Raw genomic sequence first — 27527 nt, forward strand, 5'->3', positions numbered from 1 at the left:
CATTATTAGATTTCACCGCTGAGATAAATAATTTAAATGGCTTGGCCAAAGTCTGAGAGCATCAAAATACAGTGCACACTATTACACTACTTTCTAAATTAAGTTGAACACTAACCTGTTTTTGTTGAATTGAGAGAATAACAGAGCAGATGATTGGAATGGCCAATACTCCTCTCAGTGTCTACCAAGTATTCCCAGTTCAGGGCCCAGTTCAGGAGCGGGACCTATGAATGTCCTACAACATAGTAGCAAAGCAATGCAGGCACCTGGCAAAGTTGATCTGGGAACAAATTAAAGTCCACGCAGCTAAGAGGGATGACTTCAACTGAGCTCTCAACTCTTCTGCCAGGAAACATGCACATTTTCTACCTGCCCATTTCCCATAATCAGGAGTGCAACCAGGATCTTACATATGCAAGGCAAATATGCTCATACTGAGCCACATCCCCAGCACTTTTTGTTTTGCATAGGGTCTTGCTACATTGCCCAGGTTTGTCTCTAACTTGTGATCCTCCTACCTTAGCCTCCTGAGAAGCTGGGAATACAGGCATGTACCAACATATTAGGCAACTGTTTTATACTTTAAGAAGCTTCAAGTGAAAATGCTTACATTAGAAATAAGAAAAAGAAAAGAAAATACTCATAATTCTTAAGTAGACTATATCAGAACCCAATTGCTCCCACATAAGAATCTCACAGCAAAATGAAAAGAATCTTTCAGATTACCCTCTCTATAGAGGTCCTGTAATTAGGCAGCAAGTTTTTGAATGAATGCCAGGAAATCCATCTGAGTTGGTGACAGAAGGAGGTGACATAGGTGGTTTCCATGAAGGCTGGTCTCCTCTTCTTAAGACCACGTGAGGGTTCTTCTAATTCAGCTTTTGTGTCTTTGTACAAGGAGGAGTTAGAATAAAACTCAGCTAATGTTTTTGTGACTGTTTTTTCTCTCTTAGGAAGTTCTTCATTGTGGCTGACTTTAGAAAAAAATAGATAAAGAAAGCAAATATTACTAGCAGACAAGAACGGACTTAACCCTATTTTCTGTGACTCATTTATGAGATAACAGTTTTATTCTAAAGCTGTCACAAGTGTTGTCACTGATGTAAACATTAGTAAACAGAGCTAATTGGCCAGACTTCTGCCATGATCATATGGAGAGAGAAAACTCACTTGACCTTTCCCTAACAATTTGTTCTTGAAATAGACTTCTTACCACAAAGAGTTATATTTCTTAGTATAAAACCTTGTCCTTGCTTTCTACTAGGAGAAAATACATAAAGTACCAATTTTTTTTTTATTTTAAAAATACAATAAATAGGGCTGGGGATGTGGCTCAAGCGGTAGCACACTCGCCTGGCATGCATACAGCCCGGGTTCGATTCTCAGCACCACATACAAACAAAGATGTTGTGTCCACTGAAAGCTAAAAAAATAAATATTAAAAATACTCTCTCTCTCTCAAAAAAAATACAATAAATAATGTGTAAATTTATTTTTAGTGAATTTTCCTCTTACAATAACATCATCATATAAATGCTCATTCATAAATAGAATATAAAACACAGCACTCATTGACAATAAAGTCTATCTATTGGCTGGCATCAGAACATGGCATTCACGTGAATTCACAAAGCTAAGTTTTAATGAGCCACCACATTACTAAGCTTTGGTCAAACCGATTAGGCAAATATCTGTGAATCTAAAAGATTCACATATCTTCATGGTCTTCTTCCTCTCTGTTTAATACCACAGCAGAGGAATTTCCGTAAATGACGTCCAGGAATAAGTCAGCAGGGTTATTGTGGGGCTCACAGGAATAACCTATAAAAGAAAACACCCCAAGAACTCAGCCTAATGGTCTTGTAATGTAAAGAGGGCTCATTTCCAGAGGGTGATGGAAATGAGTCTAGGGAAGACAGAATCTTACAACTTCTCCCTCCTCTTCTCTGTTCTTGCTGTCTTCTCACCTCACATGTTTGTAATTTCTTTCATCCTATTCATTCATGCAGACTTTCAACAATATTCTTTCTGCCAGCAATACATGTGTGCGTTTCATAAATCATGAAACTCTAACAGCTATCAATATGCTCTGGTATTTACCAGTACTTCTACTAAAACTAGGTTCAGAAAAAAAGTATTAAAGGCCTGGGTACAGTGTGATCTTTGAGTTCACTTAGGGACTGCTGAAACTTCCCTATGCATGTCAGTAATACTGCTTCTCTGCCTACTGAATTTGGAGGTGCAAATGATCATCTCACATGCTGCCATATTCCGAATATGGAGCAGCATTCTTGAGAATATGACCAGTAGGTTATACCTGAACTGCCACCTCAGCTTCTTTTGGCACAATCATCTGAAGAGAGCCTGAAGTCTGACTCTCAAATTCATCTCCACTGGACTCTCCAGACTCATACATGCTTGGTTAGATTTATTTTATTTTTAAAATAGATTGTTAGTTGTGGGGGACTTTTATTTTATTTATTTATTTACTTATGATGCTGAGAATTGAACTCCATGCCTCACACTTGCTAGGCAAGCATTCTACCACTGAGCCACAACCTAAGCCCAGGTTATAATTAAATGACAGAGATTAAAATAAACAAATAAAAAAAAAACAGCTAGTGAGTATTCACTACTGCATTTGGAGTCATGAAGAAACACATATGATCATCTCCAAATGTCTTTAAGTAGATTTTTGGAGCCATTTTTAAAAAGCAGATAATTCAATATAAAATAGAACCAGGCAGCTCAGAAACATTGGTTCATTAAAGATTAATTTAGAACCACACATTCTATTGACTATTATTCACACCCATTCAAGTCATAAATCTTAAATATAATGTTTCTAGAAGGTGATGTAGCATCTTCATGAGCCCTCATCAAGGCAGAGCAAGATCACTGCCAAGTCAACATAGAAAAACCACAATTGGTTCTATGATCAAGAAGAAAGTAATACTGGTACTTTCCAAAAATATTGAAATGACAGAATAACTAGATGACAGTACAACCAGTTAAATAATGAACTTTCAGGAAAAGAGCACTGTAATGGTTTGGATTTGAAGAATTTCCTTCCCCAGATTCATATATTTAGCACTTGGTCCCCAATGGAGCAATGTTGGGAGGTGGGACTTTTAGAAAATGATTGGTTCATGATGACTATAATCTCCTTAGTAAATTAATACATGTGGTTAATTAAAAATATGAATAAATTACTGGGAAATGGGACCTAGATGGAGGAAGTTGGTGAGTGGGGCCATCTCCTTAAAGGTTTTATGTTTCCCTTGGCCCCCCCCCCTCATTCTCTCTCATTCTACTTTCTGGATGTCTTGAGCTAAGCAGCTTTCCTGTGCCATGTCCTTCTGCCATGAGGTTCTGCCTTATTACAGTCCCAAATAATGGAGCCAACTGAAGGTGAACTGAAACCTCTATAATCATTAGTCAAAGTAAATCTTTCCTCATCAAAGTTGCTTTTCTCATGTATTTATCACAGTGATGAAAAGTCGACTATCAGAAAATATGTACCAAGAAGAGGAGTCATTGCTGTTACTGTGCCTACCCATGTGGTTAAGAAGCCTTTGGAAATTATTTGGAGGAGAAATCTGGAAAGGTTTGGTGATGACAGCCACAGAAGCCTTAAGATGTTTTAAACAGAGCTTATTGAACAATTCTGGTGGGAGGTCAGAAGACCAGAATGCCCATAGGAGTGCAGACAGTAAAGACTACATTCATGAGTTTCAGATGGAAGTGAGGACTGTTTGGGGAATGGGACTGGAGTCCATTTGTATTATATCCTGGCAAAGAACATGTGTACACTTTTCCATGTCCTTAGACTTTGTATGAAGTTGAATTTAAATGTGATGGACTAATTAATCTGATGGAGGCAATTTCAGTGCAGCACAGCATTTTGATCTGTTTGACCATCTTTATAATAAAAATCAGGACTAAATATCAGAGCAGAAAGCTTTTGAAAATTTTGTAGTTTGGCCAGAATTTAGTATGACTAAATGCAAAACAAGTACTTCTCATAGTGACAATAGGAGAGATGCCTTGAGGGCATTGAGTAATTGACCAACCTGCATAACAGGCTCAAGTGTGTAAAAATGAAAACATGTTGAAAGACTTTAAGAAGAGTCCTGTGGCACCCTACTAGCACAGAGGTGCCTAAGAAGTTCTTCCCTAGGATTCCTTTCACCCTGTGTTATGGTTTGGATGTGAGGTGTCCCCCAAAATCTCACATGTGAGATAATGCAAGAAGGTTCAGAGGAGAAATGTTGGGTTGTGAGAGTGTTAACTCAATCAGTGATTAATCCCCTGATAGGGATTAACTGAGAGGTAAGTGAAGTGGTAGGGAGATGCTGAAAGAGGTGGGAATCAGAGGTGTGCCTTTTCTATCTGGCACATGAAGACCTCTTTCTGCTTTCTGATCATATGGTGAACTGCTTCCCTCTGCTACACTCTTCAGCTCTGATGTTCTACCTCATCTTAAGCCCCAAGGAATGGAGCCTGCTGTCTATCCATTGAGACCTCTGAAACTGTGAGCCCAAAATAAACTTTCCCTCCTCTACAATTGTGCTAGTTAGGTCTTTTAGTTGCAGTATGCAACTAGCTGTGTACGCATTCAGAACTGCTGCAGCCATAGTTCAAGAGGTCCAAAATAGAGCTGTGGCTGGCTGTACAGTTTGCTATCATCCACATGATGGTTGTTTTGCAGGAATACAGGATGCTAGAGTTAGGGGAGTCTCTCAGACTTCAACAGAGAGTTCAAATGAAGGCCTGAGAGCCATATAGTGTGTTTCAGAGTTGGAATCCCTGAAGGTGAACCCTGAGAAGGCAAAGTGTGAAACTTTGAGAGTGAAGCAAATGATGCAATGGAATTCCAGGAATTAAAAGATCCCTAGAATGTAGAATGTCTCGCAAGGAAAGCTGCAGACTAGGAGCAGAACCAGAAGAAGGAGCCATAGGGGTTACAACCAGTAAGGACAGAGACGGAGGGGCTTCCGCAGCCCTAAGAGCCCAGATCTCGCTACCATTGTCTCAGAAGCTAAATGTGGACCTACAGAATTTAATGTTTTCCCTGCTTTGGTCCAGTCCCTTCATTCTATGTCCCGATTTCTCCCTTTTGGAATGGGAAGGTTTACTCTGTCATTATATGTTGGAAGCATAGAACTTTTTTATTTTTATAAGAGTTTACAGCTAAGGTTTTGTCTTGAATCTCAGAGGAGACATTGAAATTAGACTTTTGAGACATGGTACAACTGTTAAAGCTATGGGGATTCTTGGGACTGAATGCACTTTGCATTATGAGATAGGCATGAGTTTCTTGGGACCAGGGTAGAAATTTATGGTTGGCATATGAAGTGTCCCACAAAGATTCATGTGTACAAGGCTTGGTCCTCAGTGGAAAGATGTCCAGAGGCGGGGCTTTTAAGAAACAATTGGGAAAAGGAGAAGGAAGATGGCGGCGAGGGGAGTGCATTGTCCCCGTGTGCTGCTTCACTGTGTGGGAGTATGACAAGTCAGGACGGCTAAAGGATATTTTGTTAGGAATTTCCAGCAATAGTGGGGTGCTCCGGAACCTGGAGGAAGGATTTCCATCGCACGAGGATCGGCTACGGGGACTCAAACGCGAGAGGTTTGTTGCACGGAGGGTAACACTGCTTATTCAGCAAATCGCCCCGCGGCTAAAGTCTGCAGAGCGCGCTGGGATAGAGACGCAGGGTTACAGCGCTGCAGTTTCTGCCAGCCGCGCAAGCACCGTACTCAGGGCTGAATTCTGGGTTCGAGACGGGGGAAGGAAGCGGTCCATCTCGGTTCTCCACACCGGTCAGACCACAGAGGAGGCCAGCAGCCACCATGTTGGTAAACTGACGTCACCACCCCTGTTTTCGACTGACCGCAGCTCATTCAGCCATAGATCAGGTAATTTCAGGCTGCAATTCGCCTGCGGCTTGCAGACAGATTGCTAGGGTTCAGCGCCTGGGTGCTTCTTAGAACCTGATCCTATCGGAGCGAACACCGAGCTCGGGGCGGCCGAGTTCCGGCTCCCGGAACCGTCCCGGAACCTCCCTGGCCCAGGGCTGCGGAGCCTGCGGAGGCTGCTTCTTAGACCCTGCGCCTATCAGAGCATACACCAAGCACTAAGCAACCGAATTCCGGCTCCCAGAACTGAGCCTGCGGGGACTGCTTCTTGGAGCTTACACTTATAGGAGCTTACACATAGCACGGAGCGGCCGAGTTCCGGCTCCCGGAACTTCCCTGGCCCGGGGCTAGGAGCCCGCGGAAACTGCTTCTCGGTCCGGGTCCTGCTGAGGGCCGGTCAGGACTCATCCGTTGCTTTGGTTGCCTGGCAAGGGGAACGAAATGCTGCCATTCACATAGGATACCAACATGGCAGAGATCTGATGTCAGCAGAAAGCGGCAGAGGAGAGAACTTCATCAATACCAGCGGTGACATAAGCAGTTGGTCTCCTGGTAGGGGGGGTGAGGCACAGTCACCCGAGTCTCCTCAATTTGTCGTCGAGCCAGAGGGGAGGAGCCGGGCCGCCGCCAGCGCCCAGAGCAGGCCCAGCGGCTCGCCAGCGTGGTGACCGCGTGACCCCAATTGGAGAGGGGGCGGAGCAGAGCCGCCACCCACACCCGCAAGGTGGGCAGACCCGTGACCCAGTGGTACATGGGCGTGGTAGGAGGGGCAGGGCAGAGCCGCCGTTCGCGCTGGCAAGGTAAACAGACCTGTGACAGCCTGGCGGGTCAGGCCCAGTGGCCTGCCAGTGTGGTACACACGTCACCCCAACTGGAGTAGGGGCAGAGCAGATCCTTCTGCCACGCCCGGATCAGGCCCTGCCGGTGTGGTGGTCACGTGACCCCAATTGGAGTGGGGGCGGAGCGGAACCGCCACCCGTGCCCTCAGGGTGAGCAGACCAGTGATCAACCTGCAGATCAGGCCCAGGGGTCCGCAGGCATGGTAGGAGGGGCAGGGCAGATCCGCCGCCCGCGCCTCCAAGGTAGGCAGACCTACAACAGACCGGCGGATCAGGCCCAGGAGCCTGCCGGTGTGGTACAAACACCACCCTAATTGGAGTAGTGGCAGAGCAGAGTCGCCGCCCGTGCCAGGAACAGGCCCAGCGTCCTGCAGGCGGGGTAGTCACGACACCCCAATTGGAGTAGGGGCAGAGCAGAGCCTCCACCCGTGCCCGAAAGGTGGGCAGATCTGCGACCGACCAGCGGGACAGGCCCAGTGGCCTGCCAGTACGACAGACACGTCACCCCATTTGGAGTAGGGGCAGAGTAGAGCAGCCTCCCGCGCCTGCAGGGTAGGCAAACCTGCAACCGACCGGCGGATCAGGCCCGGTGGCCTGCCGGCGTGGTACACTCGTCACCCCAATCGGAGCAGGGGCAGAACAGAGCCGCCGCCAGCTCCCAGAACAGGCCCAGTGACCTGCCGGCGTGGTAGCCACGAAACCCCAATTGGAATAAGGAGAGAGCATAGCCGCCGCCCGCACCTGCAGGAAAGATACGCAAGCAGTATGAAAAGACAAGGAAAGAAAGGACCACAAGCAATGCAGGTCAACGCAACTTTAGAAGAGGTAACAGCTGCAGCAGATGGAATGTCAGATAAAGAATTCAGGATATACATGCTTCAAATGATCTGGAGTATCAAGGAAGACATTAAACAGCAAAATCAGACAATGAAAGATCACTTTGACAACGAATTACGCAAACAAATCCAGGAAGCAAAGGATCAACTATACAGGGAGATAGAGGTTATAAAAAACAAACAAACAGAAATCCTAGAAATGCAGGAAGCAATAAATCAACTTAAAAACTCAATGGAGAATACTACCAGCAGAGTAGAACACTTAGAAGAGAGAACATCAGACAATGAAGACAAAGTATTTCAACTGGAAAAGAACATGGACAGCTCAGCAAGACTGTTAAGGAACCATGAGCAGAACATCCAAGAAATGTGGGATAACAATAAGAGACCAAACTTAAGAGTCATTGGGATACAGGAAGGTACAGAGCTCCAAACCAAAGGAATGAGAAGTCTATTCAATGAAATAATACAAGAAAACTTCCCAGACTTGAAGAATGAGACAGAATCCCAAATCCTAGAAGCCTACAGGACGCCGAATGTGCAAAATCATAAGAGATCCACACCTAGACACATTATAATGAAGATGCCCAACATACAGAATAAGGAGAGAATTTTAAAAGCTACAAGAGAAAGGAAGCAGATTACATTTAGGGATAAGCCAATTAGGATAACAGCTGATCTTTCAACACAGACTCTGAAAGCTAGAAGATCCTGGAATAACATATTTGAAACACTGAAAGAAAATGGGTTCCAACCAAGAATTGTGTACCAAGCGAAATTAAGCTTCAGGATGGAAGATGAAATTAAAACCTTCCACGATAAACAAAAGTTTAAAGAATTCACAGCTAGAAAACCATCTCTTCAAAACATCCTCGCCAAAGCATTACAGGAAGAGGAAATGGAAAATAACAATGAAAACCAACAGTGGGAGGTAGGACAGTAAAGGGGGGGGGGAATAATCAAAGAGGAAAACAAACCATGTTTAGTAACAGAAATAAACAAATATGGCTGGAAGAACAACCCATATCTCAATAATAACCCTAAATGTTAATGGCTTAAACTCACCAATTAAGAGACACAGGCTAGTAGAATGGATCACAAAACAAGACCCAACAATATGCTGCCTACAGGAGACACATTTGATAGGAAAAGACATACATAGGCTGAAGGTGAAAGGTTGGGAAAAATCATATCACTCATATGGAATTCAGAAACAAGCAGGAGTGTCCATACTCATATCAAATAAAATAGATTTCAAGCCAAAGTTAATCAAAAGGGATAAAGAGGGACACTACATACTGCTTAAGGGAACCATACAACAACAAGACATAACAATCATAAATATTTATGCCCCAAACAATGGTGCAGCTATGTTCGTCAAACAAACTCTTCTCAAGTTCAAGAGTCTAATAGACCACCATACCATAATCATGGGAGACTTCAACACACCTCTCTCGCCACTGGACAGATCTTCCAAACAAAAGTTGAATAAGGAAACTATAGAACTCAATAACACTATTAATAACCTAGACCTAATTGACATATATAGAGTATACCACCCAACATCAAGCAGTTACACTTTTTTCTCAGCAGCACATGGATCCTTCTCAACAATAGATCATATATTATGTCACAGGGCAACTCTTAGACAATATAAAGGAGTAGAGATAATACCATGCATCTTATCTGATCATAATGGAATGAAACTGAAAATCAATGATAAAAGAAGGAAGGAAAAAGCATACATCACTTGGAGAATGAACAATAGGTTACTGAATGATCAATGGGTTATAGAAGACATCAAGGAGGAAATTAAAAAATTCTTAGAGATTAATGAAAACACAGACACAACATATCGGAATCTATGGGACACATTGAAAGCAGTTCTAAGAGGAAAATTCATTGCTTGGAGTTCATTCCTTACAAAAAGAAAAAAAACAACAAATAAATGATCTCATACTTCATCTCAAAATCCTTGAAAAAGAAGAGCAAAACAACAGCAAAAGAAGTAGAAGGCAAGAAATAATTAAAATCAGAGCTGAAATTAATGAAATTGAAACAAAAGAAACAATTGAAAAAATTGACAAAACTAAAAGTTGGTTCTTTGAAAAAATAAACAAAATCGACAGACCCTTAGCCATGCTAGCGAAGAGAAGAAGAGAGAGAACTCAAATTACTAGCATACGGGATGAAAAAGGCAATATCACAACAGACACTTCAGAAATACAGAAGATAATCAAAAACTATTTTGAATCCTTATACTCCAACAAATTAGAAGATAGTGAAGGTATAGATAAATTTCTTAAGTCATATGATCTGCCCAGATTGAGTCAGGAGGATATAGAAAACCTAAACAGACCAATATCAATTGAGGAAATAGAAGAAACCATAAAAAGACTACCAACTAAGAAAAGCCCAGGTCCAGATGGGTATACAGCAGAATTTTACAAAACCTTTAAAGATGAACTAATACCAATAATTTTCAAGCTACTTCAGGAAATAGAAAAGGAGGGAGAACTTCCAAATTCATTCTATGAGGCCAACATCACCCTGATACCTAAACCAGACAAAGACACTTCAAAGAAAGAAAACTACAGACCAATATCTCTAATGAACCTAGATGCAAAAATCCTCAATAAAATTCTGGCGAATCGGATACAAAAACATATCAAAAAAATTGTACACCATGATCAAGTAGGATTCATCCCTGGGATGCAAGGCTGGTTCAATATACGGAAATCAATAAATGTTATTCACCACATCAATAGACTTAAAAATAAGAACCATATGATCATCTCGATAGATGCGGAAAAAGCATTCGACAAAGTACAGCATCCCTTTATGTTCAAAGCGCTAGAAAAACTAGGGATAACAGGAACATACCTCAATATTGTAAAAGCAATCTATGCTAAGCCTCAGGCTAGCATCATTCTGAATGGAGAAAAACTGAAGGCATTCCCTCTAAAATCTGGAACAAGACAGGGATGCCCTCTCTCTCCACTTCTGTTCAACATAGTTCTCGAAACACTGGCCAGAGCAATTAGACAGACGAAAGAAATTAAAGGCATAAAAATAGGAAAAGAAGAACTTAAATTATCACTATTTGCAGATGATATGATTCTATACCTAGCAGACCCAAAATGGTCTACAAAGAAACTATTAGAGGTAATAAATGAATTCAGCAAAGTGGCAGGATATAAAATCAACACGCATAAATCAAAGGCATTCCTGTATATCAGCGACAAATCCTCTGAAATGGAAATGAGGACAACCACTCCATTCAAAATATCTTCAAAAAAAATAAAATACTTGGGAATCAACCTAACAAAAGAGGTGAAAGACTTATACAATGAAAACTACAGAACCCTAAAGAGAGAAATAGAAGAAGATCTTAGAAGATGGAAAAATATACCCTGTTCATGGATAGGCAGAACTAACATCATCAAAATGGCGATATTACCAAAAGTTCTCTATAGGTTTAATGCAATGCCAATCAAAATCCCAACGGCATTTCTTGTAGAAATAGAGAAAGCAATCATGAAATTCATATGGAAAAATAAAAGACCCAGAATAGCAAAAACAATGCTAAGCAGGAAGTGTGAATCAGGCGGTATAGTGATACCAGACTTCAAACTATACTACAGAGCAATAGTAACAAAAACAGCATGGTACTGGTACCAAAACAGACGGGTGGACCAATGGTACAGAATAGAGGACACAGAAACCAATCCACAAAAATACAACTTTCTTATATTTGATAAAGGGGCTAAAAACATGCAATGGAGGAAGGATAGCATCTTCAACAAATGGTGCTGGGAAAACGGGAAATCCATATGCAACAAAATGAAACTGAATCCCTTTCTCTCGCCATGCACAAAAGTTAATTCAAAATTGATCAAGGAGCTTGATATCAAATCAGAGACGCGCCGTCTGATAGAAGAAAAAGTTGGCTACGATCTACAGTCGTTGGGGTCGGGCTCCAAATTCCTCAATAGGACACCCATAGCACAAAAGTTAATAACTAGAATCAACAAATGGGACTTAATCAAACTAAAAAGTTTTTTCTCAGGAAAAGAAACAATAAGAGAGGTAAATAGGGAGCCTACACCCTGGGAACAAATCTTTACTCCTCACACTTCAGATAGAGCCCTAATATCCAGAGTATACAAAGATCTCAAAAAATTAGACAATAAGAGAACAAACAACCCAATCAACAAATGGGCCAAGGACCTGAACAGACACTTCTCAGAGGAGGACATACAGTCAATCAACAAGTACATGAAAAAATGCTCAACATCTCTAGCTGTCAGAGAAATGCAAATCAAAACCACCCTAAGATACCATCTCACTCCAGTAAGATTGGCAGCCATTAAGAAGTCAAACAACAACAAGTGCTGGCGAGGATGTGGGGAAAAGGGTACACTTGTACATTGCTGGTGGGACTGCAGATTGGTGCAGCCAATTTGGAAAGCAGTATGGAGATTTCTTGGAAAGCTGGGAATGGAGCCACCATTTGACCCAGCTATTCCCCTTCTTGGTCTATTTCCTAAATACCTAAAAAGGGCATGCTACAGGGACACTGCTACATCGATGTTCATAGCAGCACAGTTCACAATAGCAAGACTGTGGAACCAACCTAGATGCCCTTCAATAGACGAATGGATAAAAAAAATGTGGCATTTATACACAATGGAGTATTACTCTGCATTAAAAAATGACAAAATCATAGAATTTACATGGAAATGGATGGCATTAGAGCAGATTATGCTAAGTGAAGCTAGCCAATCCCTAAAAAACAAATGCCAAATGTCTTCTTTGATATAAGGAGAGTAACTAAGAACAGAGTAGGGACGAAGAGCAGGAGAAGAAGATTAACATTAAACAGCGATGAGAGGTGGGAGGGAAAGGGAGAGAGAAGGGAAATTGCATGGTAATGGAAGGAGACCCTCAGGGTTATACAGTGGAGGAGGTAGAGAGAGAGAGGAGGGGAGGGGAGGGGAGAGGTGGGGAGGGGGGAGGGTGGAGGATGGGAAAGGCAGCGGAGCACAACAGACACTAGTATGGCAATTTGTAAATCAATGGATGTGTAACTGATGTGATTCTGCAATCTGGGTATGGGGTGAAGGTGGGAGTTCATAACCCACTTGAATCAAAGTGTGGAATATGATATGTCAAGAAATTTGTAATGTTTTGAACAACCCACAATAAAAAATTAAAAAAAAAAGAAACAATTGGATATAAAGGTTCTAACTTCATGTGGATTAGTCCATTTGGTGTATTAATAATTCCAAATATTCCTACTGGAAACTAGTGGGACCTAGTTGGAGGAAATAGGTCACTGGGAGCATGCTATGGGAGCATCTGAAATTCCATTCCTTTCTCCTCCACTCCCCTCCTCTCCCCATCATTGTTGTCCCTTCCTCCTCCTCCTCCTCCTCCTCCTCCTCCTCCTCCTCCTCCTCCTCCTCCTCTTCTTCTTCTCTCTCCCTTTCCCTCTCCCTCTCCCTCTCCCTCTTTCTCTCTCCCTTTCTGCTTCCTAGCAGCCATGAACTGAGCAACTTTCCTCTACCATATTCTTCCTCATGAGATTCTTCCTAGTCTCAGCTCAGGTCCAAAGCAATGCAGCCAGCTGGCCATGGACAGAAATCTCTGAAACTGTGAGCCAAAATAAATTATCTTTTTATAAGTTGTTTTTCTCAGGTGTTTTGTTACAATGATGGAAATATGACTACCAATCAATGATAACTGAGAATCATAACAGACAGGTCCAGTAAAAATACTCAGATGCACACACACATGCATACTCAGATAGGAGAGGAAAAAGAAAGAGACTAAAAAACAAACAAACACTGCCAAAATGAAGAAAAATTCTGGCACCAAAGTAACCAAAGATGTTTTAGGGTGGTGGAATCCCAGGTACCTCTATATTATCAAACAGCACTCCTATGGACTCCTCTGCTCTCTCCCAACATAGGATTAATGAAGGATCAAGTACATGCAAAATGTCTACTACACCTACTGATGAGAAGTATTCCAAAGCCTTCTGTGCAGGACCATGGTACATTAATTTTCCTGAAGCCAAGATGGCGAGGCTGTCAAACAGCTTGAAGATGAAATAGTGAGGTCTATGAATAGAGAAGATAACCATTCGTCCCTGCTGAGAAATCCTAAGTTAAAAGGGAAAACAATGAATCATTAAACATCTGAACCATGAACTTCTTGGTAAAATATTTTATTCTTGGTATTAGACCATTTGTTCCCATTTCAATTTGATTTTCTCTTACGGAGTTCTCATCTCATTTTATATTATCTACATGATTACTGGGGAAATGAAATTCAATATTTTTATTAAAAACACTAGTATGTCTTAAAGGATTGTGAATGAACAGTCTGGAATCTACTATGAAGATTCCTGGATAGTCTTCCCAGACTTTGAATTAAGTTCTAGGGGTGGCTACAAGGAGTAATTTTTTTTTTTTTTTTTTTTGTACCAGGGATTGAATCCAGGGTGATTAACCACTTACCCTTCTTTTATTTTGTATTTAGAGACAGGGACTTATTAAGTTGTTTTGGGCCTTGCTAAGTTGCTGAGGCTGATTTTGAACTTGTTATCCTCCTGCTTCAGCCACCTGAGATGCTGGGATTACAGGCATGGGCCACTACACCTGGCAGGAGTCCATAATTTTAAGAAGCATCCCAGGTAATCTGGAAGTACACTTGAGTTTGAGAACTAGTTATAGAGTAAATATTTTAAAAATTGTCATATGGTAAATTCTCCTTGATCATTTATATCTTTTAGGATTAATTTTCATTCTTCTAACCTGATAAAACAATTAACATTACTAAGTACATACTATGTGTTTGCTAAATGCTTTAGAAATAGCCATGTTTTGATGTTCACAATATAGTTAAAAGGCAGTTCCAATATAATTATTTTCTTCTTTTTACATTTCAGGCTTAAAGTTCAAGTAGATGATCAAAGGGTCATCAAATACTAGGGAGAAAATTTTGAATTTGATTTCTAGTTTAATTCTACAGTATAAGCAGTGCTAAACTTCCTTTTCAAAGAAGTTATAGCTTATGGGTATAAGACACAATGACAAAATCACTGTTAAAAAACTATATTTAAAATACTTTAGGGACTGGGCATGGAGGTACATGCTTTTAATCCTAGGTATGCAGGAGGGTAAGGATGGAGGATTGCAAATTTGAGTCAAACCTGGGAAATTGAGTGAGATCCTGTCTTAAAAAAGAAAAAAGAAAACAAAAATTAAAAGAACTGGAGATATAGTTCAGTGGTAGAGCACCCCAAGTTTCAAACTTTAGTACTGAAAAAAAAATATAAGACAAGACAGCTTGAATATGCATACTTAAGAAGCCCCTAGTATATGCTAACTGTGTGTGGAAAGATGCTTTGCCTCAAAGATAATCAGTCCAGTAGACCAATAATTTCAGTACAATGGGAAATAGAATTAGATGAGGGTTCTATTTAAGCAAAATAGGAGACTTGCAACCCATTATGAAGATAATACTAGTAAAACATCAAAAGTTCCAACAGGAGTGAGCTAAAAAGAGAAGACAACTCATTCTTGAAGAACAAAATAAACAAAGCATGAAATTAAAAAAAATGTTTATTTTGGAAACTAAAAGAAGCTGTTTTTTTCAAAGCAGGACTTGTGTGTGTGCGTGTGTGTGCGCGTGTGTGTTTGAGACTGAGATATTAGATGTTGGATGAAGAAAATAACTAAAGAGATCACAAAAAAAGGGACGATTAAATCTTCACTCAAAAAACACAACTGTAGCCAACAGGTATTAGGGAGCTAGACTAGAAGCAGGAAGCATAATTGCATGACAGCCCTGCTTCCCAAAATTTTGTCTGAGGACCAGTGGCAACGTTATCAGAATCCCCTGTTTGATTCTCCTGTGGAGAATTTTAGGCTCTATCTCAGACTAAAGAAATAGAATATGCATTATAACTAGATCATTGATGATAAGAATACACATAAGTCATTTTGAATGACCAATTATAGCTCCCTGCAGTAGGCAGCATGCTTGCATGCTATGTAGTGCAAAGCATAAAGAAAGCAGTTATATATTTTGTATCAATCCATCATTTGCTAATAAACATCATTAACATATTTATAAATAATAAAAATATCTTGGGTATATTCTGAAATGCTACCAGAAGGCTAGACCCATAACTTGGCATCTACACTTTTATGTGGACTTTATATTTCAAAATTAAGATGTTTAATTATCCATCTTTGCACCTTCCTGTTTCTTCTCTGCTAGCACACAACCTTGCTTATGGGGGCATGGGCACCAAAGGAAGTGACATAGTGATAGAGAGGGTGAGCCATGAAGGTGGTGTGTCTGGCAGCTTAATATATGAGGCAGAGGGGTTCCAGAGGTAGTAGACCAAAGCAACTGGGAGACTGATTGCATTAAACAATTAAATTACTTAACTGAGAAAATAAGCAAATATATTGAGATAACGGGCCATATCTCTCACTGTCTAAAGTGACTTGCAAAGATTGAAAGGACAAAATTTAAAATAACACTGAAGGGGGCTAGGGCTGTAGCTCTGTGGCAGAGCACGTGCCCAGCATGAGTGAGGCACTGGGTTTGATCCTTAGCACCACATAAAAATAAACAAATAAAATAAAGTATAGCTGTCCATCTACAACTAAAAAAATATTTTAAAATACACTGAATTGTTAGATTGGAATTAGGAATATTATTATGAATTCATGGGATTTTAATGATAACATTAATTGCTAAAAGAAATGTCAACATTTGCAGATGTATGTTTATTTGTGACTATCAGAAATTTACATGTAGGTGTTGGTAATGTTGCTCAGTGGTAGTTTGGGTACATACAATGTGCAAATCACACAGACACTCATAAATGCACATGTAAGTATATTTATAATTATTATCTGAACAAATAAAATATAGAATCAGATTTCTACATTATATGTGTGCACACACACACACTTACACATGTATATTTCCTAGATTTGTCTACTAAAGCCAATGCCACTAGAAGCTAAGCCACTCCAATAATAGTAAGTGCACTAAGCAACTAGATCTTGGTTTCTAACCAAGGGCTCCTTCTACAAATGGCTGGTATAGTACAACATGAGCATGGAACATCATAATGACCACAAAGAAAATAAATGTTGGACAAATGATTAGGGAGAAGTCAAAGGAACTCAAAAGCCACATTGAATGAACTCTAAGAGACCCAATCAGGATCAACTTGATCAATAAAACAAGGAGTAATAGAGATTCCAACTCACTAAATCATATGGGAAATGAATAGGGAAAAAGAAACGTCTTTTTCTTAGATACACTGTAAACAATTACATGTTAGGCAGCTACCACAAGAGCAGGAGATTTGGGTGCATCTAAAATTGGTGGGGGACATTTGATGAGGAACAGAATTTGGCATAATAGCCTATTTTATTTCCCAATAATATACTAATCTATTCAAGTGTGGGGAAAATAGTAATTTATCAGAAGAGAAGTCCAGCAGACACCAATGTGATCAGATGATGGAGGTGTACACCAGCTGTGGTGGGTGAAGCTCAGGTGTGTTATACTGGAAACTCAGCATGGTTTCATGCCTGAGTCAGCCTAAGCAACTGTGATAGACCATCTGAAGGTCACTCATGAAATGTCCTAACTCAACCACATGAGAGCCAGAGAAAGACTGAGCATCTTTTCCAGATTAGAGGATAAAAAATGAAACATCCAGGAAATATGTGTTTCTTCAGAATCCTGAGAGAGAAAGAAAGCAGGGTGAGCTTGTGACATCTGACTGGAGTTGAAGGACTCAATGATTGTGAAGCTGTTATTGTTATGTTCCTCACTGGAAAGTTGACATGGTGCAGCATCTTTATATCTTGGAGTTTAAACTAAGGAGTATTCAGTTGTAATGGAGGATGATGTAAAGTAAAACAAAAATCTATGTAATAGTGATCAGAGACATGGAGGACAAGAAAATGCCATAAAATGTAACAATTGGAGAGTCTAGGAGAGAAGAGTGGATTTTATTTGTAATATACTTAGAGCCATCTTATAATTTTGAAATTATTTTTTATACTTTCAAATAAGTTTAAAAGTTAACTTTTGAAATGTTGTTTCCTATAAGCTTTCCTGTCAGAGTCTTGCATTATTTTTCTTTTTGTTTTGGGAATTGAATTCAAGGGCACTTAACCAATGAGCCACATTCCTACTCCCTCTTTATATTTTATTTAGAGACAGGTCTCGCTAAGTTGCTTAGAGCCTCACTAAATTGCTGAGGCTGGCTTTGAACTCATGACCCTCCTGCTTCAGCATCCAAGCTATTGGGATTACAGACATATGCCACCATGCCCAGCTCCACAGTTTTCACTTCTTAAGAAAAACTAGTGTCATTTCTTCTGCTTCATTCTTCCTCTTAATCAGGCCCCAAATCTCAGGCATCATTCTCTCAATTCTCAAAGCCCAGGTCCACTTCCCAAACTGATTGTTTTTTTCCAGCCTGAAACAGATTCAGAACCTGTGCTCCTCTCACCACTGCAGCATGAGCACCTTAGTCCAGACCCCATCCTACCTCAACAATTCCTACTTAGAGTCCTTCACTCATCCTATCCTAACCTCACAGCCTTCCCTATTGCCATTGCCCTGCTCTGATATGCTCAAAATGTTTCCATGAGTCTTCTGTGTTAAGTGCAAGGTAATCAAACTAGATTTAAATGTGTCTGTTTTCCAAAATCAGATTCTCAGTAACCAATCATAAGAGCTCTATATTACCCGAGTTGCATTACAAGGAAGGCCCCTCTGTTTAACCCCTTAAGGAAAGTAACTTTCTAATAATCTATCTGCTATATGCTCTCTTCTTTCTTCTGCCCTTTTCTTCCTATAAAGCCAACCCCCTTTGCTCAGTTCATTGAGCATTCATTGTTCCCAATTCTAGAATGGCAAATGAAAGCTTATTGTATCTTTAATAAGACAAAAAATGACCCCATGTCCCTAGCAAAAAAAAATAGAAAGCCATATATTTAATACTGGCCTAGGAGAGCTAGGCCAGCCCAATTTCATCTCACATCATTTCTAACTGTGAGTGGCTGAATTCTGGCTTTTCCAAAACTCTCATACTATAATCCTAACCCCCTGTATCTCAGAATGTGGCTACTTTTAGAGATAAGAGTCTTCAAATTGGTCATTACGATTGCATGAGAACCTTGAACGTCCTCATCTCATTGGTGTCCAGTTAAGAGGAGATTAGAAACAGGCACAGAGGGAGAAGATGGTCATCTACAAGCCAATAAGAGAGGCCTTGGAAGAAACAACCTTGTGGAATATCTTGATATCAACTTTCAGCCTCCAGAGCTAGAAGAAAATTAATTTCTGTTGTTTGCCTCCAGTCTGTTGTATTTTGTTTTTAACACCAAAATCACCCAGTTTCCTCTCCTCTTCTCTACTAGGTTCTGTCTCTGTGGTCTCTCTGATGTTCCACACACACCAGGAATGCTCTTGCTCAGGGCTACTGGCTGCTCCTTCCACCCAGAACTCTTTTCTGCAGATACATCAGGTCTCACTCCATCTCACCCATCATATGCTTGTGATCTTCCCTGACCCTCCTACTATTTAAAACAGCTTCCCAACCCCATTACTACTTTCCTTCCCTACACACTTGTTTCATCAATCTCGATAACATTTCTTTGTTTGTTTATAATTTCCCTGAAACAAAGAAGTGAGAACGCCTGCTGATGTATTCTGAATTCCCTGAACCAAGAATATCTGGTAAACAGAAGTAATCATATATTGAACAAATGAAAGAACTATGTTCCCATAGCCTTTACCTTTTCCGGAGCAAAATAACAGCATTTGTAGTGATCAACTCTAAACCAATTGTTGGTTTATCCAAGAACAAGATGGGAGGATCTGTGATCAGCTCCATTGCTATCCTGGTCCTTTTTCTTTCTCCCCTAGATAAAACCTAAAACACAGATTATTACATTATCAACAAGAATGGCACAGTCACTATGATTGTTGAACAGTCCTGACAGAAAAACTTTATCTCATTGTCCTAATTATTGTGAGCAACAAATAGATGAACACGGGGGAGAAGAAAGAAGTTTCTCTTAAAAGTGAATAAACTGAGGGTCAGAGCAGAGCTGCTAAGTAAGTGCCGAGACTGGCTGTGAAGCCCATGCTTTGAACAGTCCTGCATGTTTTTAAGTATATTTAGGTTTAAGATAGTCCATTAGAACATGAAGAGTCATTGCCCTGACATAGTGAAATTATAGCCTAAAATGGGAGAGAAAGATAGGAGAGGAAAAGGGGAAAACTTTATGGTGATTTATTAGACTTCTAACAACCTCCCTCACTGTTTTCACCAAAAGTCCCCAAGTGGACTTACCAAAAATAGGAACATTTAGAGCCAGGAAAAGTTCACTATCTACCATACAACAGTGACACCTTTTCAGTTTCTATAAGGTTTTCCAGACTGACATTTACCATGCCCTAACTGAATACAGAATTTCTACTTTACCTTTTCAGACTTAAAAGAAGACAGGTTACTCAACAGGGCAATGGACTCATTCATTTGAATGAGTCAATGTCATTCTGTGTGTGAGAAGAGAAAGAAGGTTTTAGGTAGGCAGAAATTTAGAAGCAATTATGAAATTCAGAGTTCCCAAAGACTCCCTTAACAGGATTCAAACAAAGGTCCTATTGACAATTGAAATATAAAAGACATTTGGACACAAATTGGAAAATGAGTCCAAATTAATATGAACTCTATATAGATGATGGTGTAAATACATTACTCATTGTGTTAGTCGATAATGGTATTAAAAAAGGAAGGCAATGTTGTTGTTTGTTCTAGGTGCATAACAAGTATTCATAGGTAAAATATTATATATATATATATATATATATATATATATATATATATATATATATATATATATATATTCTATAAAATACTTCAGTAAGAGATCGCTATAGTAAGGAAGAAGATATTAACAACTGAGAAATCTAATAGAATTATGAATTTACTCTTCTATTAATGACTCAACAATCACATTATAGTAATCAAACTATCTTTTCTTTTCTTAATTAACTTTTTAAATTTATATATGATACCAGAATGCATTACAATTCTTATTACACATATAGAGCACAATTTTTCATATCTCTGGTTATATACAAAGTATATTCACACCAATTTGTGTCTTCATAATGTACTTTAGATAATAATGTCCATCACATTCCACCATCATTTCAAACCTCATGCCCCCTCCCTTCCCCTCGCACCCCTCTGCCCTATCTAGAGTTTTTCTATTCCTCCCATGCTTCCCCTCCCTACCCCACTATGAATCAGCCTCCTTATATCAGATAAAACATTTGGCTTTTGGTTTTTGGGGATTGACTAACTTCACATAGCATTATCTTCTCTAACTCCATCTATTTACCTGAAAATGCCAAAAGTAAAAAAAAAAATGAATTATTGAATTCAATTAGATTATTTGAATATAGGCAGTCAGTGACTGCCTCTGTATATTTTTCCAGCAAATATAAGCAAGAAATTTAGGGTAGTGATTGCTTAATGTTAAAGAATAGAATAGAATCCCACAGAAGAAACTCAAAGTCAAATCAATAAACATACAAAAAGCAAAGACAACTCTATCACACCGTACACAAAAAATAAAAGATAAATAGTGGCATCCTAGGGTTACTCTTCCATAACAAATATATTTCACATGCAAGAATATCCACAAGTACTATAGGAAACATCAGCCAGTAGAACCCCAACTTTCATTGCTTCTAAGTCTGGGAGTTCTTAAGGAGGTGAACCATTTACAGTCTAAGTAGTTCATTATCACACACAGCTTGAAATGTCTGCTCAGCAATCCCTGCCTACAGACTGTTCAACTGTTCAATAGTGAGTGTTAAGTTGATGCATTCCACTCAGCTTTTTTCTCTGATCCCTAAGTAGGCATTAACTCTTTGTCACACTTCACTCTTTGTCACACTTGTTCACAACTGTACCTCTCAAACCTAAAGAAGCCTGGAATATAGATCAGGAAATAAGGACTGGCAAAGGAAAGGAAAGAAAGGAGAGAGTGAGGTGGGGATAAGAAAACTGACAAAGAAAGGCTCCAAGATATCTTGGTGACTATATGAATTAAAAGTAAATTATAGGGTTGGGGATGTGGCTCAAGCGGTAGCGCGCTCACCTGGCATGCGTGTGGCCCGTGTTCGATCCTCAGCACCACATACAAAACAAAGATGTTGTGTCCGCTGAAAACTGAAAAATAAATATTAAAAAAAACTCTCTCTCTCTCTCTCTCTCTCTCTCTCTCTCTCTCTCTCTCTCTATCTCTTTTAAAAAAAGTAAATTGTAATTTGACAAAATACAATTTTGAAAGACAAATTATAGGAAAGTTAAACATACAAAGCAATAATCCTTGGATTCTTGTCATTTATCGATTCCAGAAATATACCTCAAAAAAGTCATGGAACAAAGGCCCCAGGAGGAAGAGAAAAACAGCAGTTAATAGCAGGAAGAGAAACAGGAAGAAGAAGGGTTAGTTCAAAGACATCAAATGAGCCATGACTTAACAATGAGGGTGGAAAGGGTCCTGTGAGGAACACTCCCCACACCAGACCACACTCCATTCCTAGGATACAACCATTATTAAGAGTATTTTTTCACTTAATTTCCACCGTCATAGTATGTAAGTAGTCATTGTTCTCATCATTAGAGAAAGCAGCCACTTTTGACCCCACACATTTTGGGGAACACACATTTAGGTCACAGCATCTACACAGGAGGTCATCTTTCATGGTTATGATACTATCAGGTTTTTTTCACACTACCTTGGAATCTGCTACTTTATCCAGGTTTAAATCTTCAATGACTTTGTTGATCTTATCATTTTTTTCATGATTTGTCATAGCTGTTAGAAGCTGAGGAGCCACTGAGAACTGTAAGTTTTCTTTCACTGTCAGGGTGGCCATCACAATATCATCCAAAACACATTTTTTTTGTTGTTATTTTTTGAAGTTAGAAATCAACATTTTCCTTTTACCAAAAAATGTTTTATTTTCACTTTCCATTAGGAAATTGCCAAACATATTCAAAAATAGACAGAATAATATAATAAACTCCACATCTTCAAAATTCAATTTCAGTAATTATAAACTCATGATCAGTGTTGTCTCATCTATAATTTGAAGCAAATTCCAGACATCATAGTTCATAGTTCTATATGTATATAAAATGTAACCACAATATGATTATCATACCTAAAATTTGTTAGTGATAATATTTAATATCATTTGATTTCCATTCAGTTTTCCCTATTTCATACTTGTTTCTTTACTCTGTAATGATTTTAAATGCTTAATCATAAATCTGCTCCAGGCTGGACTGACTCCTCTCTGGGACTTTGTTTCACTAATCTTCTAAGTTGAGTATAATTTTCCCTGTACATGTGTCTTCTTCTGTCTCATTTTAATCTCCTCAGTTATAGTTCAGTATATGTAACTTAATCCATTATCTATAAAAATAACATAACCAAGGTAAAGTTCAAGCTAATAGTAAACTTTCAACTATACCAATTGCAGTGACCCACATAAAGATAGCTGCAGAGTCCAAGGAAGTCATTTTCATTCTCAATCTGCACACCGGGTTTGAGCCCAGGTAATCATGCCCACTAGAGCCAGATATAGCCAGGTTGCTTTGTACAAGGATTTGCAAACACATCTTCTAGGGGAAGGAAAAAATGCTAGAAGGGTAAAAAGGATAACTGTGGACCCTTTTGTAAATTATACACAAGCCAGAATTGATACCATTGTCCAACAGGGTCATTTTCCAAGTCCTCATTGCTTTTCCATTTAACTCTGAGATGGAAGATTATGAAAGCTGGTGGAATGAATATTGGTTATGTGAGCATGTCACATAAACAACTAGAAGCACAATAAGCTGTAAGTAAAGAGTATTCTCATACAGATGAAACAAAAAAGGCAAATATACGAATTCTTACCTGAACTACATAACCCAAATTACATTTGAAATTATCAGATTGAGGTGCTCCATTGATCAAAACATCTCCAGATAATCCAGATGCATCTTTCCTTGCAGCTAAGATATTTAGCAACCTATAAAAGGACATGTATGTTACAGATTTCTCTCCTCCATTATAGGCCATATCTCTCATATTCTGCTAAAGTTAGAAAATTTACTACTCCAGAAATCTGAGGTTTAACTAAAATTATTTATATGTGCATGTGTATGTTTAAATTCTCATCATATTTTTTGTTGTTACTGTTGTCGTTGTTACAAGAAAACCCAAAAGTATATAAGCAAAGCCATATTGGCTGATCCAGCACAATCTTCCCAAATGACCTTCTAGCTGTCTGAATTTGGTGGATCCAGCTCAGGCAACGTGCTTCTTTACCAAAAAAAAAAAAAAAAAAAAATTCTTGTCTTCAATTATTCCTTCAGCTCCATCTTCCCACTTTTATCATTATTCCCTTTCTCCCCTCTCCATTCACTTCTAATATGGCCAACATCACCATATCAATTATTTAGTTATGCCCTAGTAAAGCTTTAAAAAGTCATCTTTAAAAATCACATAACAACTACACAGGAGTGGTTGAGACATATTTTCTGTTATACTCACAAAGATTTCCCTCGACTTTGGTGTGCCAGAATAGCATTGAGACCAGGTTTCATGATTCCACTGTAAACACAAAAGCATGAAGATTTATTGTTCTACTTTAGATGCAGTACTATTTACTTAGACTCTGCAATGATACACTCAAGGAAGACTGAAAAAATTGCAGACAGAAAACAAGCACCAAATCAAAGAAACTAAACTTAATGGTTAACAGAAGTCTAGTCTACGAAGGATGTTATTATTAGTCAATATTTATAAGAAAGATGGATCAGGTCCCTCTAAATTCCTTTCAATTATTCTTTAAGCCATGATCATTTTTGGATAACTATTCCATTTACAATAACCTCAAAAATAAAATAAAGTACTTGGAATTAAATTAACCAAGGAGGGGAAAGACCTCTACAATGATAACTACAGAATGTTGAATAAAGAAACTGAAGAACTTACAAAATAGAAAGACATCCCATATTCTTGGATAGGCAGAATTAATATTGTCCAAATGGCTATACTACCAAATGCAATAGACATATTCAATATGTGTAGGTACCTGCATACATATATTCCCTAGGTCTGTCCATTTAGAAGGCACAGAGCAATGACACAAGAATAGCAATGAGTATTCAAATCACCCAGATGGTGTTTTCTCTATACCATTCTTCACAAAAATAAACACTGGAGGATTCCAGGACTGGGAAGGCAAGTATACAATAAATTTGGAACTTCTTGCTTTTCCAAAGAATTAAGAGTGGTGGGATGAGTTAAAAAATTAAAAAAAGGAACCTGTCTTGAAAAATTTCCTACTGACTAAATCAGCAGCAATAGGAGTATGAAGATAAATAATACTAATTAAGCATTACAATTAAGTGTTATTGTATAGAGTACAAATCCATACTAGGCACTGTGATGCACTCCTGTAATCTAAAGACTCCTTATGCAGATGCAGGAGGATTGCAAGTTTGAAGCCAGCCTTGAAAACTTAGCAAGATACTGTCTCAAATCAAAATATAAAAGGACTGGGGAAGTAGCTTATTGGTATAGTAACTCTTAGTTCAGTCCCCAGTAAAGGAAATTTAAAAAAATACAATCCATGAGTCTATACAGTAACTGAAAGGAGAAATGATGAATGAAGATTTTTCTATTACTGGAATGCAAATTATGAGACAATGAAAATAGAAACTCACCCTTTATCAACTATCATAGTGGTTGCTGATCCACACAGGAGTCACCACAGAGGAATGAAACTCAAGTTTAATGAAGAACAAGATTCTGGAGTAATATCAGAGTATCACCATTCATATTAATCAAGTACAAAGAGGAAAATGGTGATCTGATGGTGAAGTTTGATGGACAGTAACATAACCAGGTGTTCAGTTTTAACATCACCTGGAGTGGGATGGGACTAGAAAGTACCAGGTTGGACAAGACAGGATATGGTAGTTAGTCAATTATGTGAGGAACACAGTGAAGAGTGATCCTCAGGACCTCTCCTGCCTTCACTCTGAGGATATATCATTTCTTGGTAGCTTCCAGAAAACAATTGAGTGATTATACAGGACAGGAATCATCTTTCTAAAAGTAGTACTAAAAGAACTACTTCTTTTAGTAGTGATAAAGGTGTATCATGTGGATAGTGTGCTCTCAAGTGATTCACAAAAACCTGTAGTAACTATGGACACAAATGAGACACAGTGATGCAAGCAAACAGTGCAGTGTGGACAGTTAAGAAATCTGGTGAAAGGGTTATGCACATGCAGCTTTACGTCTCAAATTATCTCAAAATAGATAACCAGACCAATCTACCAAACAGGGTGAAGAATTTTCCTCACAATTATAGGATATCCACACATCTGCTGGAATGGAGAATTTTTTTTCATAATATTTTTAGTTGTCAATGGACCTTTATTCTTTACTGATTTATATTTAGTGCTGAGAATTGATCCCAGTGCCTCATGCATGCAAGGCAAGCACTCTAACATTGAGCTATATACTCAGCCCTTTTTAAAAATAATTTTAGCATTGGAAAGAGAAAGCTCAAATGCTAGATATGGATAAAAACTAAGCAAAATAAAATTCTAAGAAAGTAGGGAAAATTAAGGAATTCTCATGATCAATTTTTGCCTTATTGTCTTCTTAAACAATGAACAGAAAAGCAAAAATGCAAAGAAAAACCAAGATTCTCATGACTTTTCTTGAAATATTGTCATCATTTTCAATAATGATAGTGCTATCCAACACAAACAAACAAAAAATAAGATAATGAGAGTGACCCTTCACACACCAGAGACTATTTGAGTCCAGCAGATAAGAGAAAGTTTGGAAACACTGCAGCCAGAAAAATATGACCTTCTCATGAATAAAAAACCAGAAATGTGAATAAGCATGAAAACCAATGTTTGCTATGTTTGTAACAGTAAAAAAAAATAAAAACTTCAAGACTTACTACATTTTATAAGCCTAACAAAGCACAAAACAAAGGCCTCCTCCTTTGTAGAGATGCACACCACTAAGCCATAAACTCAGTGTGAACTCTTGAATAGAGGAGACCCTTAGTATATTGAGTCAGTAGTCTACCAGGTAAAAAAAAAAAAGATAAGCAAGATGAATTGGGAGTGTAGCTCAGGGGAAGAATGATGACCCAGGGAGCACAAAGCCCTGGGTAAAGTCTGTAATCTACACTCCTCCATGCTCCAACAAATAAAAAAAAAAGGGTGGGAGGGCTAAAGTGAAGGGCAAGGTAAATATACATTCCCACAGTATGTTTGAACATCTATTCAAATTGCATGTGGTCAATCACATTACTTTCTACAAAAAATCTTGTCAGCATTTCACAAGTCAATTTTAATGAGTCAATTTTCATGAGTCAATTTTAATTCATTAAATGGAATCATTTTACTCCAAGTTTAGTCAAAAGGGATGAAAGCATGTGTCTATACACCAGCACAAAGACTGAAACACAAATGCTCACAGTAACTTATTGGTATTAGGCAAAGCCTGTGAAGCCTGTGATATGTCATTAAAGTGGTCTTTTAAAAAGTACTTATACATACTTGATATTTTATAATAATTTTTTTCTCAACTGATTTCCTACAAAATAGAAAGCCACTCTTCACTTTTTCCCAATAGCAGATGTTATGGAAACTTAACACAGCCCCTTCAGAAAATGTCTTCAGGTCACTGGAGGTCATCTCAGGGAGGTCATTGTTGTTTCTTTGTAAAAATGGGATATAATCCTGGTCATTACTGGAAGACAT

The 27527-nt window shown here is 38.8% G+C and overlaps 1 protein-coding gene across 1 annotated transcript; it reads right to left on the reverse strand.

The window, feature by feature from the left end:
* Positions 1-717: 717 nt before the first annotated feature.
* LOC117794608 (broad substrate specificity ATP-binding cassette transporter ABCG2-like) lies at positions 718-27527 on the reverse strand. The gene is made up of 9 exons (XM_034635471.2): positions 27331-27527; positions 24477-24482; positions 24280-24339; positions 23642-23755; positions 22472-22625; positions 19447-19583; positions 13610-13761; positions 1713-1821; positions 718-970 (listed from the first exon to the last, which is right to left on the reverse strand). Exons 1-9 carry the CDS (start codon positions 27525-27527, stop codon positions 718-720), a joined length of 1182 nt encoding a protein of 393 aa, XP_034491362.2.

Source organism: Marmota flaviventris, chromosome 7, assembly GCF_047511675.1.
Source record: "Marmota flaviventris isolate mMarFla1 chromosome 7, mMarFla1.hap1, whole genome shotgun sequence".
Lineage (NCBI taxonomy): Eukaryota > Metazoa > Chordata > Mammalia > Rodentia > Sciuridae > Marmota > Marmota flaviventris.

Bases quoted from the DNA above. Each gene is read 5' to 3' on its own strand.
- LOC117794608 (XM_034635471.2), bottom strand. From the start codon at position 27,527: ATGTCTTCCAGTAATGACCAGGATTATATCCCATTTTTACAAAGAAAC. The intron at 19,584-22,471 runs GTAGTGTGAAAA...TCTGTGTTTTAG, and splicing joins ATAAAGTAGCAGATTCCAAG to GTTTTATCTAGGGGAGAAAG. The intron at 1,822-13,609 runs GTGTAGTAGACA...TTTCTTTTATAG, and splicing joins GGAATACTTCTCATCAGTAG to GTTATTCCTGTGAGCCCCAC.